The sequence below is a fragment of the Tachypleus tridentatus genome, chromosome 1 (genome assembly GCF_004210375.1).
Source record: "Tachypleus tridentatus isolate NWPU-2018 chromosome 1, ASM421037v1, whole genome shotgun sequence".
Taxonomy (NCBI): Eukaryota; Metazoa; Arthropoda; class Merostomata; order Xiphosura; family Limulidae; genus Tachypleus; species Tachypleus tridentatus.
Window position 1 is genome coordinate 151,973,101 of NC_134825.1, and position 16,495 is coordinate 151,989,595.

Below are 16,495 nucleotides of genomic sequence, written 5' to 3' on the forward strand. Positions count from 1 at the left end.
GATAACAGCAGCCTCACGATCCTGAGAAGTGGTCTTATTTATAAAAGGTAAAGAATAGGAAAAGTTAAGTTGTTGGAAAGTGCTTTAATAAGATTTACTAGTTGCTTAATCCTTTAGTTTAGTTAGAATGATACTTGCTTGTATGAAAGGTTTCGAGTTGGATCCTTACCCGTGATGATTAGCGTAGTCGTCCAAGAAACGGTCACCTACGAACATAAAAAGGCTCGAGGGTAGGCTTATTTGTGAAAGAGGGTGCAGTGTGGTAGTTGGAGTTGTTAAAAAGTGACCGATTAAGAACTGTAGAATACTGAATCTTTTAGTTCAGCTTATAGGGCACTCATTTGTGTGAAAGAGGTCTCAGATTTAAATTCAACCTGAGTAAATAAAAATATATATTACCACACCTGTACTAAAAACGTTACAGTAACAAACGTTTTTTTATTTTATTTTATTTTATGGAGTTTTCTCGTTTTTGACGCATATGATAAAAAGATCTGAGATTACTTTGTAATATGTACGTAGTTCAAGAAGCATTGTGCATAAAAAAACACCTATATATTCGCAGGAAACTGTTTAAACTTCATTAAGCTTTGATTGGTTTGTTTTAAATTTCGCGCAAAGCTACACGAGGGCTATCTGCGCTAGCCGTCACTAATTTAGCAGTGTAAAACTAGAAGGAAGGCAGCTAGTCATCACCACCTACCGCCAACTCTTGGGCTACTCTTTTACTAACGAATAGTGGGATTGACCGTCACATTATAACGTCCCCACGGCTGAAGGGGTGCCCCTGTTTGGTGTGACAGGGATTCGAACTCCCAACCCTCGGATTGCGAGTTGAGTGCGTTAACCACCTGACCATGCAGGGCTTATTAAGCTTTTAAAAATAAAGTTATAAGTAGGAGTTAGGTTATGGATAATTGAAAAACAAATGGAAATAATTTATATCAGATGGAGTAACTGGGTCATTGTTTATGTTTGAAACTGTATTATAAACTTTGTAATAAGGTGTAGAAAGCAACAGGTTTCACAATGAATTTTTACTATCTTAAAACGCAAAAATCAAATAAACGTAGATACTCTTTTGCGTAGTTTTGCGCTTAACAACAAATAAACCAACAAAAGCAATAACAAAAAGTGGGGAAGTTCAAAATGTACACTTTAAAATTTATTTCCACATATTATACCGAAGAAAAGTAGAAATGCATTAATACTACTATCGTAGCATGAATCTAAAAATACTTGGCCAGAATGATAATATATGATAATATACAAGTTATTAATAAGACTGCTTTCAGGAAGACTCGAGGAAATATCAGAATCCACGTATTTCTAACAAACTCTTCGTTTTTATTGCAGTCGTTAAAATACGAGTCTAAGTGAATTAGTAATACTCTGGTTATTTTTCTATTGTCTCTTACTTGAACATTAAATAACAAGACCTCCAGTTCTAAGTTGGTTAGTTCAGACTTACATCCACTTTGAGATCTGTGTTTTCACTAATAAAACCAACAAGAACAGTTCAAATCTGCTTTGAGTTCCGCAAGATAGACTAAGTGGAGTCCTGTGCTCTTCTTCTAGTGTGAAGATAAATCTGACCTTTTATCAGATTATATTGAAGTCTACTTGTGAATAAAATATAAAATAATTCAGATCGCAGGTGGTTTCCACTCATACCAGCACTACTGTTGAATATTACGATAAGAAACTACATTGAATGGTTTCTTTAGAATAACCATAAAATAACCTGTGTTATTCAGAAGCTTCAGTTAACATTCAACAAATGAAACTATCGAAGAAAGTGAGTAAACACTACATCTCAGCTGAATCTGTCCAGTATAGTCCATATTCACAATAAGAAAAATCCTGGATGTCATTAATATGCACAACACAACTGGAATCTTGAAATGACTACCATTCATAATTTAAATGTAAGTTTTCTTTTAAAGAAAAATATTTGTCCCACCATCAGTATTAAAGTTACCATAAATGTTTGGAGAGATAGCAAATGACATCTTGATTCTTTAATATTTTTGGATATATATGTATAGGACCATTCCAAAGGTATCCAGCTATGTAGATACAGATGGAGGTCCTAGTCATCTCTATCTTAAAATGGCAAAGCATTTCTTTTGGTCTGAATAAATGATACTAGTCTAGTCTCCCAGTGAAACAGTGAAAATTCTTTGGATTTGCAATGCTAAAACCAGGAGTTTTAGTCCTGTCAGTGGACATAGCTGATAACCCAACGTAGCTTGATATAAGAAAACACACACATACTGCTATTCTACAAGTTTTGTTCATAGCTACGTCTCACTGATTGCAGTTATTTTCACAGCGTTCTGCCACAACACCTTATAGATATTGACGTCAGCAATATACAGGTTACTGATCATTTTGACTAAGAAATATAGATGTTTAAAAATCATTGGATTAGAATTATCAAACCTTGATACTGTATAACTTTACTTAACTCATACAGAATTTGAATACAGAGTTTTAAAAATTAGAAAAGTCACACACACACAGAGTACAAAAAACCCACTATGGAAATACTAACATCTTTATCATCTACACTTCAAACAACCTATGAAGAAAATACGTTCACATTCTGAAGTGTTTGATATTCAAGTCCACTGACTGTCTTCATTAAGAAAATATACACATTTAAACAACAACATAGGATTAGAATGACCAAGTCTATTTTGCAGTAGCTGGCTGGATAGTCCAAGGATCATTAATTATAAACCAATGATTAAAGTTTTTTGGTAATGACTTAAGCCATTCAGTATTTGTTATATATCATTATACATATTAAACATCTGTTACTATAATCACTATAAAATCAATAAAAAACTCTACACAATATCAACTTTTATAGATCACTGAACGTACTCCATTATTCTGTAATTATAAGCTTTATTCATCCATATTTATTATAATTAGCCGTAAGGAAACTATTCGTTATAATATGAATGATGTGTGAAAGTGAAACAATAGGCGTCCTCCAAAACATTGAATGAAATTATGTATTCCATACTTTCATAATATGTTTTGTGATTTGAGGTATTCAATGAGTATGTAAAAATAGACGGATAAACAATAAATCATTTATTTATTATATATAGTTGTGGCAAATTACATTAATACAAATGTTAAAATATGCAAAATAATGGATTTAGTATAATTAAATCTAGACATTGATCATATGTGGAAGTAGTGTCGCACTATATTTGTTAACTTTAATGACATGACTCTCCTTTTCTGTGCTGTGACAGCATCTTGTGGATGGTGAAGTGCGGAATATTCTACTCTCGTTTCTCAAATCTACTTTGCTCAAGACATTTTCCCCTTTTTATAAAGCTTAACGCCAATATTCTACCTGTGGTTCAGAGTTTATTATATTTATATTCCTCATTACCTTGCTAAAATAGATGGCGAGTCATGTTACACGTTCAAACAAGTAATGTGAGATAACTAGACGACATACAAGCAGTTTAGGTCTTTTATTTCTTAAACAAGAACGAAGATTGATCCTCACAAGTAATATGATAAAGAGAATACAAAAATATACGAGAGGCAAATCTTTTGGTTTGTTTGTTTTCAAGCAAAGCCACTTTCAGCTATTTTCTGTGTTCAACGGGAGAAATCGATCCTCGGATTTTAGCATTGTAAGTTTATAAACTTGTTATTGTTCAACTTTTAATACTGGCCTAAAATAAAGTATTAGTAATTGAATAATTTTTTCATAAAGGTTTTTATGTTATGAATTGTATTATAGGTTTTGCCATTTGCAAGGTCCTCCATGGAGACAGCATAAGTTTTAAGAGTTAAAACGCTGAAATCTGGGGTTTCATTCCCTGCCATGAACGTAACAAAGCCCGATGTGGCTTTGCTCTAAAAAAAAACACCAAGCAAACAAAATTATTTGTAGAAAGTTTGCTGTTCGACGAATAATTATGTAATAAAATCAAAACAAGCGCTTGAAAATTATTATTTTTAGATCAAAATACAATCACATGAATGAATTAAAGTTGATCAGACAATTGTTTAAACTTATCCATTTTAGTTACATTCATGGTGCGAAATGTTACATTCAATATCTATCTTCTCAATAGTGTTCATTTACATTCGATGAACAAGATTTGTGGCTGTTAACTGACTAATCAGTTTAAAAGCTGTATGATTCAGGAGAGTCAAAATAAGGATTTGTAGCTTGAAAAATAGAATCAGTGATATGTCTCAAACATTACCTTGTTTGTTTATTTTATTAGCTCTTGTATTTTTCGAAGATTTTTAAATCTTCCTTTTTAAATTAACGATTTTAATAAGCAGTAATGTCCTATTTTAAACACTTTAGTTTAATGAAATACGCAGTTGGTGTATGACGCTCTATCCCGGGAAAAAAAATGGCAACCCACTCTCTTCATGCAGGTCAGACAACTACTGCTCATGATATCATTGATACAGTGTTGTTATTGATAGTAGTACTGCACGTATGATCAATATGATTTATGGTGATGCACCTACCATATCTTATTTATTTTCTTACGAGATATATAGAGCTACTGTAGTTATATTCTGTAAAAAAACATAGAGAGACTTCTGAACTGTAAAGGAATAGTTTTGTTTCTAGCTACGCATAAAGCTACATTATGGGCTATCTGTACTGTGACCACCACGGGTACCGAAATCCGTTATAAGTTCGCAGACTTATCATTGTGCCATTGAGGGCTTATTGGAATGGTTCATAAACTGAATTTTGTAACCACATGAGTTTTAAACATGTATCTACATGCAGTGCTTGTTGGCTGCCTCCCGCTAGTACTGAGGTATGTCTCCGGATTTACAACGCTGAAAACAGGGGTTTGATTCCCCTTGGTGGGCTCCGCCGATAGCCCTATATGGCTTTGTTATAAGAAAACATACACACGCTTGTTGGCTAGTGTTTATATCGATATATTTATACGTGCAGGCTTAATAGTTTTTTAAGTTGTAAAGTCGTGTATATATGTACCCGTATTACCTTTTCAAGTAGTATGGATGCATGCATATATACTCAATGCTAATATAAGACAGAGTATCATAGTATAAAGTAGGTGTGTGCAAATGAGCATTGAAAATATTTAATATAGTTCTTATATTTCCATCTCCTCTTTCTTGTCTCAGCTGGTCACGGTTTTGATGCAGCTGGTCAGATTTCCCCTCAGAGTGACATTCTGAAAACCCTACAAGGTAGTTTGTTTGTTTGTTTTGAATTTCGCGCAAAGCTACTCAAGGGCTATCTGCGCTAGCCGTCTCTAATTTAGCAGTGTAAGATTAGAGGGAAGGCAACTAGTCATCACCACCCACCCCCAACTCTTGGACCACTCTTTTATCAACGAATAGTGGGATTGACTATCACATTATAACACCCTAAGGCTGAAAGGGCGAGCATATTTGGTGTGACGGATATTCGAACCCACGACTCTAAGATTACGAGTCGAATGCCTTAACCCACCTGGCCACGCCGGGCCTCTTACAAGGTAGAAAACGCGTCAATCAACAATTATGAATTGAGCGTATTAATATAGATTTCCGTCCCACCCCTGGGACGGAGATAACTCTTCGGATATACAATGCTAAAATCAGGAGTTCGATTCCACTCAGTGGACATAGCAGATAGCCCCATGTGGCTTTGCTATAAGACAAACACACATATAATTTTCCTCATATTTGATGTAGTTTGAGTTGTAATGCTTGTACGACCTTCTTCCATTATGACGACCTTAAACTCTGATGTGCCATCACTACTGAATAATTTATCTGAAACTAAATATTTTCCAAATAAAATAAAAATCTATAAACTTTCTCCCTTTCTTTCGCCTATAATTGCTCTCTTCTCCTGGCAACGTTCTTGTCACTCCTTACAGCCAGCTTCAAGAATGGCTACCCTAAATGTGATATCTACAAAATTCGTAATCACGTAGTGATGGCTGTAATTCTACACTTACCATCAGCCATCACCGTGATGGTCGATCTGTGATTGTTGAAACATGCGCTTGGTGCTATCTTTTAAACTACGGTTTGAATATTTCTGTTGTAGAAGACGTTTGTGTAGCATGGCTGAACTCGCTCATGTAGTGGTAAAAACACACACACAAAAACTGTGATCCTGTCAGCATTGTCGTGGCCTAAAGGGTGAAATTCCTCTGTATAAGCAAATAGTGAGGGACATCAACACAGTTGCAACAATGAACTAATCGCTATGGTGCATGTGACATGCCTACCACATGAACATTAAATTACATCCATTAAGAAGATTAGGATGCTTCGTGTAAATCACAGACTCATCAGAACGATTGGACGTCAACGGTTAAACAGCTGCTGTTATTTACTAAGTAGCTAAATAAACTTAAAAACTGTCATAAACAACGCGTACTGTACACGTTTTATTACAACATCTGACTCGTTATCTGAGGGTCGCGGGTTTGAATCCCCGTAACACCAAACATGCTTGCCCTTTCAGCCGTGGGGGCGTTATAATGTGAGGCCAATCCCACTATTCGTTGGTAAAAGAGTAGCCCAAGAGTTGGTGATGGGTAGTGATGACTAGCTGCCTTCCCTCTAGTCTTACACTGCTAAATTAGGGACGACTAGCGCAGGTAGCCCTCGAGTAGCTTTGCGCGAAGTTCAAAACAAACCAAATTACAATACCTACAACCACTTTTGCTGTTGGGTGATGGAACAATGTTAAATAATAACAAAGATAAACAAATGACCGATCCCTATTATCAACCATTAATTTTACTCTTACCTTTAAGTCTCTCTTTTCCTGCAGAATATAGTTTTTATCGTTTGATTACCAACATTAGGTAACCCTCAGTATCGAAACGTTAATGTCTGCGGACTCACGCCGCTAGAAACAGGGCAGGTTTCAATACCCGTAGTGGGCAGAGCACAGATAGCTCATTGTGTAGCTTTGTGTTTAATTACAAACAAGCTAAAAATCGTAATATGTAATGCCGAAAGAGGGCGCTGAAATCGAACACAACCTTCCGCAGCCAAAACTTGTACTTCACCGATAGATGAAATGCACTGTAAACCGATTAATAGTGCATATAATTTCTATATCGCTGATAAGTGATAGTTGTAATATATCAATTACTCCTATCTTTTCTATGACGATATAAACTAAATACACGTTTATTGAATTTCGTCATTAATGAAAACTTAATTTATGTACTTCACCATGCTGTTCTGCACTATTTTCTGTTCGAGAACACATAAAAATGAAATCGTCCATTTGAACTCGAAACCGAACATTTTAAAGATATTTTAGAACTCAGGAGCGTTCTCAGTACGTTTTCAGTTTCTACCAGTCCAGCATGGCCAGGTGGTTAGGGCGCTTATGGGTCGTGGATTCGTATCTCCATCCCACTAAACATGTTTGCCTTTTCAGCTGTGTGGGCGTAATAATGTGACGGTCAATCCTATTATTCATTAGTAAAAGAGTAGTCCAAGAGTTGGCGGTGAGTAGTGATGAGTAGCAGCTGCCTTCTAGTCTTACACTGCTAATTTAGGGGCGGTTATCACAGATAGCCCTCGTACAGCTTTGCACGAAATTCAAAATAAACTAGTTTCTACCAAAGCAAATATACTCATATAGAAGAAGCAGTCTGTATTTTAAACCATAGCCAGGTGGTTTAAGGCGTTGGACTCCTAATCCGAGGGTCGACGGTTCGAATCCCCGTCACACCAAACATACCCGTCCTTTCAGCCGTGCGGGCGTTATAAAGTTACAGTGAATCCCACTATTCGTTGGTAATAAAGTAGCCCAAGAGTTGGTGGTAGGTGGTGATGACTAGCTGCCTTCCCTCTAGTCTTACACTGCTAAATTAGATACGGTTAGCGCAATAGCCCTCGTGTAACTTTGCGCGAAATTCAAATCAAAGCAGACCTAATGAATCAAAGCATTGTAATTATTATAAGCAAGACCTAATGAATCAAAGCATTGTAATTATTATAAGCAAGAACAGTATATTAATTATTTTCGTTTTTAAGATAGTTTTTTTTTCTGCTCAATTAGCTTGCTTTAATAAAAAGTTAATAAAAATTGCTGTATAAATATTGTTATACGGATCACGTTCACAATGAATATAGTGACGTGAAAGCGTAAGACGAAGTGTGAAAAACATTTTCAGTGCATATGAAACTGTCTTCTTTGTAAATTTCGAAGAAAGAAAGAAATTTTAGATTTCATGAGCAGTACAAAAAAGGAAACGTTTGCTATTTAGAGAGCACCAAGTATGTTATGGATTATTATTTCTCATTTGGTGAGGTTTCAGCTCTAGACCCACATCAGATGCAAAGTACAATTTAAAAGCAGGGTGAGGCAAAGTAACTACACACTTATTTCACTTACAACATGATATAATTTCTAACATATTACTCAGAAAAAAATAATAACTGTCATCTATTGGTTTCAGTTTTCTTCGTAATATTTTCTTGAGTACAATCATATAGTATCAACTGTGTAAAATTTCTGCCAAACATTTTATCCACAGATCTGTCCGGCTCAGTTTGTTTAAACTAGCGTTTTGAATTTAACAGTTTAACATTCTCTGTGATCTATACCTAAACCAAACTTATCATACTGATGAAGCAAGATACTTGAAAACGAAAAGAGCATGTATTCTCTATGTTATCGATTTTGTTCTCTCTCACCGAAACGTGATGTCTATAAACACGAACAGCTCTATAAATGATACAGAGCAAGATCTTCCAATTCTCTATGTTTTAGTTGTAGGCAAGATGACAGGAGTAAAAAACACACAAAAACATCATATTATTCGCTTTACAGAGAACATTTATCGCGTGCCAATCTAATACTGTAAGTGACGCTGGCTGACACGTGGTAATCGTCGTGGATACTTCCTGAGTGAGATGTAAAATGAAAGAAATTCCCAACTTGTCCTCACAGGCTTATATATAAACTCCACTATCTTGACATTAAAGCCCATGATATCTAAATACACCCATAAATCTTGTAACATAGACGTAACAAGATAAACAAAGAGTACGTTTGTTAGAGATTCAGGTTTGAGTATTTACAGCGCTTATATTCACAGCCAAGCCTAACCGAACATTGTTTCAGTGTGTACAGTGCGATAAATGAGAATTGTACTATCAATTTCGACGTTTCTGACTGTTATAACACAAAATAAAATCCTTACATTGTTAACGACCAACCAGATGTGTTTATTTTTTCATTCTTCTTACATACTTTTACTTTAACTTTCACAATGTTATGTTTACTGCCCACATAAAAGTACCTTCTTAACAGTTGGTCATGCTAAAACGTGAAATATAAAGCTCTTTCGATGCTATTGTCCAGGTAAGTCTTTTTTTATGAAACGTCTTCTGTCAATTTTGTTGCAACTTTAATTATACATGTCCTGTATTTGTTATGATTTGATTCTATTTGATGATTTTCTACGAATAACACTCTTCTCCCACTGAGATTATTTGATGATTTTCTACGAATAACAATATCCTCCCACTCAGATCATTTGATGAATTTCTACGCATGATACTCTTCTCCCACTCGGATGCTATTTCTTGGACTACCTTCCAACTTACAGAAGAATTATTCAATATTTATTGAACTACGCAAATCCAAACACAGTTCTTGTTTTGTTTTACAAATACACAGTTTAGTTTATTTCATTATACAGAGTAATAACTAGTTCTTACTTTCTGTAACATAGTTTTATTTTCCTCACTGTAACGAACTTAAATGAAGCAAGTTTTTTTGTGATTTAATGAAAATGTGAACATGCGTTGTTATGAAAATATGGGTCAGTAGGTAAAGTTCTGTCAATCTACATGTGATTACAATCAGGAATTGATAGGAAGTTATGCCGTGAAGTGAATAATATTCAAACTATGATCACAAAAAATTGAATAAAGAACCAACAAAACAAAAGAACACAATTACTTGTTTACTTTCGCGCAAAGCTACTCGAGAGCTATCTGTGGTAGCCGTCCCTAATTTAACAGAGTAAGACGAGAGAGAAGTCAGCTAGTCATCACCACCCACCACCAACTCTTGGGCTACTCTTTTACGAATGAATAGTGCGATTGACCGTAACATTATAACGCCCCCACAGCTGAAAAGGCGAGCATGTTTGGTGTGATGGGGATTCGAACCAGCGACCTTCAGATTACGAGTCGAACGCTTTAACCCCTCTAGCCATGCTGGGCCAGCGCAATCAACGTTTCCCAAACAGTTTTCTTCCTTTCATAATTTGTTTCTTTTCAATGGACTCTAACTGATGATTAGTAGTTTAAAAGTATTGGTGTTTGCATAGTTTGTCAAAAATAACCTCAATGTTTGATTACAAAAAAACTATTTAAAAAGGTGTTTTTGATCTTTGCTATGATGATACACCAATACTGATACAGTTTAGTTATGTGTGTTTCTTATAGCAAAGTCACATCGGGCTATCTGCTGAGTCCACCAAGAGAAATCGAACCCCTGATTTTAGCATTGTGAATTCATAAACTTACCACTGTATTAGCGGAGAACTAGTTTAGTTAAGGTGATATCAAGTTCAGAGAAATCACATTGTGAAATTTCCTTTTGTTTCCCAATAATCAGTGTCAATAATTAGAATATATTATGAAATATTGAGCTTTTAAATTCAGAAATGTTCCTTTTCTTCATGTAAGATATCGACTTCATAGGAAACTGCTATCTACTAAACTCCTTAACTTAAATATGTAAATGTCTATAGTACTCTCAGCAATCACATTTTCTAGGTTTAGCTCTTGTGTATGGTCGTTGGATATCAATAAACTGTCCCAATTTATTCATTAGTTACAGAAAGAAGTCAGTTTGTTTATTCTTGTATTTTGAAACTGAAATCCTTATCAGATTCGCGCACAGAATTAAAAAGTGTTAAGAGTTACAACCAACACAGAAACATTAAAACGGTAAGAACATTTTCTCGCCATCTCACATCTCTATGGAATATAAACCAGTTTCAGAAAAAAAAAAAAGGTTTTCTTTTTCCTACGCAGTTCTGCAACATGACAAACAGAACTAGGGATCAATACAGACTATCTTATCTAGCTTCAAAACGTTTTATTTGTTTGAACATTTGTGCAAAACTATTCGAGGACCATCTGCGCTAGCCGTTCTTAAATTTGAAGTGGAAGACACTAGAAAAAAGGCAGATAGTCAACACTACCATCCTCCAACGCTTGGATACTCTGCTACCAATGAATAGTGGGATCGTCCTTCACATAATAACGAATTTAACGAGGAAAGGAGGCTGCATGTTCGGTGACGGGTTTCGATCTCACGACCCACAGATTGCCTGCTGAACTATCTAACCAGTAAACCATGCCAAACGTCCAGAAAGAGACTGTAACAAATTATACCATAGGCCGAGATAAACAAAGTACAGCATATTGTAACAAACGAGAGTTAGAAACGTGAAAAACTATCTATACAACAACACGCAACATAAAATATCCCTCTAGAATAACGACTAAAGTCACGTGTATGAAGTTTCTTCCATAATATAGAAGCATAACCTTTGCATACATTAGGCAGCTGGAAAGTGAAACGGGTATTTCTTTTATTCCACCCAATGATTCATCAATCAGTTTGCTGAGCGCAGCTCTTATGAATCTCTGAGCAGTCGGGTTTCTCACTTCGATTACATGATGCAAACATAGTTGATTATTGTTTACCAAAGTGCATGACATAAAAAAAATCCAGAGAATATGCATTTTATGCTATTTACTAGCATTAAAGAGCAATACGTGTTGGGTGATGTGTAAAATACAGTACCAAAATATGTTTCGTCTCTTCACTTTTGTGTGTTTGTTTACATTTAAGCGCAAAGCTACACAATAGACTGAATATCAGTGCTCTGCCCACCACAGGTATCGAAACCCGGTTTCTAGCATCGTAAGTCCGCAAACATACCGCTGTGCCCTTGGGGGGAGAACTCTTATGCTTACAGAAAGCCAAAGAAACACAATATGAATGTTTATACAGGTACAGGGTGATTAAAAAGAATCATCCCTGGCTACCCAACTGCACATACACACAGACGTTTAAAAGCATTACATTTTTAAGAATTATCTAGCTAGGGAGAAACTACACGTCACCACAGGTTTACTGAGATTAAAAGATTTTATTCGGGGAAGTTTTGGCATGATGTTTCGAGATGACCACTGTGTTGTTCTCGTGATTTTCAATAAAATAGTTACTTTACAGTCCTGCATAGTGTGAATAGCTTATTTTGTATATAAAGCTGTATTTCTCGAATGAGAATGTACAGAAATAGGTAATAAAAATTATTAAATAATTTGAAAATTTTGTTCGGAATAAATATTAGCATTCGCAAACTAAATGTCTGGTGGTTAGGGGTCCCATTCGTAATCTGCAGTTAATGGGATAAAAAACTTTCGCTACACATGCTCGCCCTTGCAGCAGTAGAAGTGTTATAATGTAGCGGTAAATCTCACTATTTGTTGGTGAGAAGTGTTCCAAGAGTTGGCGGTAGGTGGTGTTTACTAGCTACTTTCCCTCTATTCTATTATTTTAAAATTAGAAACAGTTAGCGCAGGTAGAACTCAAATAGCTTTGAACGTTATTTGACAGACCAGTAATATAATTTGTACATTTTGTCTTTAAAGTTAGGTAATATCTTAATTAACTCATGATGAACGACAATGTTTCCGAAAAGCTGCGCGAAAAAAAACTGCTACACTCTACCATTCTAACGTATCAAAGGATTAAGTGTGAATATATATGTAATAAAACTGTGTAAATAAAACTGCAAACATTGCAAGTGTCTTCAAATATTTTATCCTTTTAGCTTTCAATTTCGTATTTTATTTTAAGTAAATAACTCGTGCGTATTAACTATTGTATAACTACATCACTGTTTTCCTACTCATGGATTATTTAAATATTCAGAATATTTTCCTTGTCCTATTTTCCATTTTTATATAGAAACTATGTAAGTGACAACACTTTAAAAGGTGTCCAACGTACATCTGAACAACTAACAGAATTGTGTAATTTTATCTTCTGGAGCCAAAGGGAGTTGTCAGTTGAACCTCATGGTAATTTTTTCAGATGTTGTTAGGAGAGTAAGAATCACTAAAAACAAACACTGTTAACCTAAAGATGACCTGAGAAGGTCAAAACGTTGTTCTGTATTTTATTTTAATACCCATACAAGCCGTCTTGAGAATACAAACACAAGTACTGTTATTAGAAAATATTTACTTGGTTATATCGTTATACAGATACACTTATATAAAAAAACGTTGCTACAAATATGAAATGCAACTTATCTTTATTAAGGAAGCTACTCAAAAATGCCCTTTAAATGCCGACAAAAAATTCCTCATTTCCAAATATTTATCTTCATTTACTAAGTGTCATCAGCAACTTCTAGATAGAAATCAAAATTCCGACTTATTTTCCATAAAATCGGTTTTGCTGTATCAAATTAATATTTAAGCATTTGACTCATTTTCGAAGCTTAGCTCTTTCTAATCAGAAAATTATTCTAGCGTAATTTTTTTCTACTTAAAATACGTAAAATGTACATAATCGTGCTCTGATTATGTTTGGTACGAACTACTATTAATTTCTTACTTTATTGGTTGTCGTAGTACTGTTCTTCCTACTGTCAGTATTATTTCACTTCTTACGTTATAAAGAACTATGCCAAAGGATGCAAATTCAATTTGGATAGTAAAGTCATCAAGAACTAGCTACAAGCTGCAAACAGAAATGTCGAAATATAAAGATGACTTACAGTAAGTTTCTTGAACCAGTTTCGAAATCATTTCCGGTTTCAGCTTGCTGTTTTTCTTCCCCATCACGAATGTTAAAATCTAGACAAAACGACACAAGTTCTAAAGCTATTGCTCACGCCCTATCACGGAACATTAGACCAAGTTTAGGTACTTCGCTTTCTACCTGTCTCTATTCATCGTTTCTTTCCTATACGAGCTACGCAATCGAACCGATGTTATTCATGCGCCACAGGTAGCGCCACATGTATCTACATTATAAATACATTAGTCACTCCTATGATAAAATTTAATTCAGTACAATGAAAAATACGTTTTTTACTCTATTTACTTATTATTTTTATTACTACCGGTATATTTCTGCAGATGTAGATTGTTTTCAAATTGTTGGAAAGCTCGTTTTTGGACGTAATGATAAAAAGTCTTTCTTTCCCAGAATACAACACATGAATGAAACAATTCAGTGTCAAACAACTCGTGCCTGTTGATCACCACTGCAGCTTAAACCTGGCTCTGTCTTACACTTTTAGTTACATGTGCCTCTATGTACAAAACACGAGAGTAAACAACTTTCGTAATTAGACAACAGAAGCCCGGCATGGGAAGGTAGTTAAGGCACTCGACTCGTAATCTGAGGGTCGAGGGTTCGAATGCCCGTCACACCAAACATGCTCGCCCTTTCAGCCTTGGGGACGTTATAATGTGACAATCAATCCCATTATTCATTGGTAAAGTAGCAGCCCAAGAGTTGGCGGTGAGTAGTGATGAGTAACTGCCTTCCCTCTAGTCTTACACTGCTAAATTAGGGGCAGATAGCTCTCGTGTAGCTTTGCGCGAAATTAAAAAACAAACAATTCGACAATTGAATAACGGGGTAAATACATGAAGTGACAATCTGGTGTAGCTTGTAACTACCTTACATTACTGAATTATGTATCTGCATCTATCTCACCTTACGCTCAAATATAACAGAAAGTACCTTAAAACACTGCACACAGCTATGTCACATGTCGCAAGACATAAGAAAAATTCTACATAACATGCATGACAACACAACGAGCTAAAATACATTATAACAAAACTGCACCTACCTATCTCAATTTTAATATAGACAAAGACACATCATACAAGAATAAAATTGCCCTAACCTCAGCAAGTTTTAATATTAACAGAAACTCAGCATCTCCACTATTAATCACACGTTTTACTTAGAAACCTCTTATGTATTTTAGTTGTGACGTATTTAGTAGTTCAAGTAAAAAGGTCAAAGGATTAATTTGAAACAACAGTTTTTTATATTAAAACGATTTAACGTTTTCTTTTTAGACATCAGTTGTGTTTCGAGCTAAATTATTACAAATATTTTAAACGTTGTCGATACCTAGATAAGTTTGATTTATTTTGAATTTCGCGCAAAGCTACTCGAGGGCTACCTGCGCTAGCCGTCCCTAGTCTAGCAGTGTAAGACTAGAGGGAAGGCAGCTAGCCATCACCACCCACTGTCAACTCTTGGGCTACTCTATTATTAACAAATAGTGGGATTTACCGTAATTTTATAACGTCCCCACGGCTGAAAGGGCGAGCATGTTTGGTGTGGTGGGAATTCGAACCCGTGACCCTCAGATTACGAGTTAAGTGCGTTCACCACCTGGCTATGCCAGGCCTTATAGATAAGTTTGATGTTCTTATCTATTTATATGTTTTCAACTTAGACACTGAGAATTTATGAAATAACTTGGGAGCTTAAGACGTGTATTTATTGTTGGATTATACATGTATATATTTTGAATTTTCTTACTTTCTTCACTTAGATTTGTCAACTGTAACACAATCTGACTATTGTAATATTTTTATGAACGTTACCCATAGTTCACTGAAGTTAATAATAAACGTGAACCCTACAATTTCCTCTCTCATCACTGAATTTTGAATCTTAATGAAAAAGAATGGTAAAGCTCATGGCGACGTTATTATGTTTGATCAATCTCATCATTCATTGATAGCAAGAGTGGCCTAAGAATTGGTTGTGGGTGGTGTTGACAAGCTGCTTTCTTTCTAGTCAATTATTGCTAAGTTAGGAACGATTAGTGCATATAGTCCTTGGGTAGCTTTGCGCGAAATCTAAACCACGTTTCTTGTGGTTTCTAAAAGGACAACTTTGCCCTAAAAAGGGCGGGAGTACTGTGGGATACTCTGGCCTAAAAGCACTACAACAACAACATAATAGTAGCCGACATTTGTTATGTGTTATTTTGAATTTCTCGCAAAGCTACTCGAGGGCTATCTGCGCTAGCCGCCCCTAATTTAGTAGTGTAAGACTAGAGGGAAGGCAGCTAGTCATCACCACCACCGCCAACTCTTAGGCTACTCTTTTACCAACGAAAAGTAGGATTGACCGTCACATTATAACGCTCCTACGGCTGAAAGGGCAAGCATGTTTGGTGCGACCGGGATTCGAACCCGCGATCCTCGGATTACGAGTCGAACACCTTAACACACCTGGCTATGCCGGGCCAGATTAGCCGACATGAGAGCTAGGGATGCACTTGACCCTCCTGGGTACTTAAAAAATTCAACATACCCAAATACCCACAAAAAAGAAGCGAAAGGACAACCTAAACAATGTACACAGACAAAACTATTTGATAACTTTTTTGGAAGGAAATAT

The 16,495-nt window shown here is 35.6% G+C and overlaps 1 protein-coding gene across 1 annotated transcript in view; it reads right to left on the reverse strand.

The window, feature by feature from the left end:
- The window catches only part of LOC143227373 (frequenin-1-like), an 81,045-nt gene extending 67,018 nt beyond the window's left edge, over nt 1–14,027 (reverse strand). The window contains exon 1 of the mRNA XM_076458830.1: nt 13,830–14,027. Coding sequence (XP_076314945.1) covers nt 13,830–13,893 — 64 coding nt within the window. The 5' untranslated portion in view covers nt 13,894–14,027. The remainder of the gene's footprint in view (nt 1–13,829) is intronic.
- Nucleotides 14,028–16,495: the final 2,468 nt, after the last annotated feature.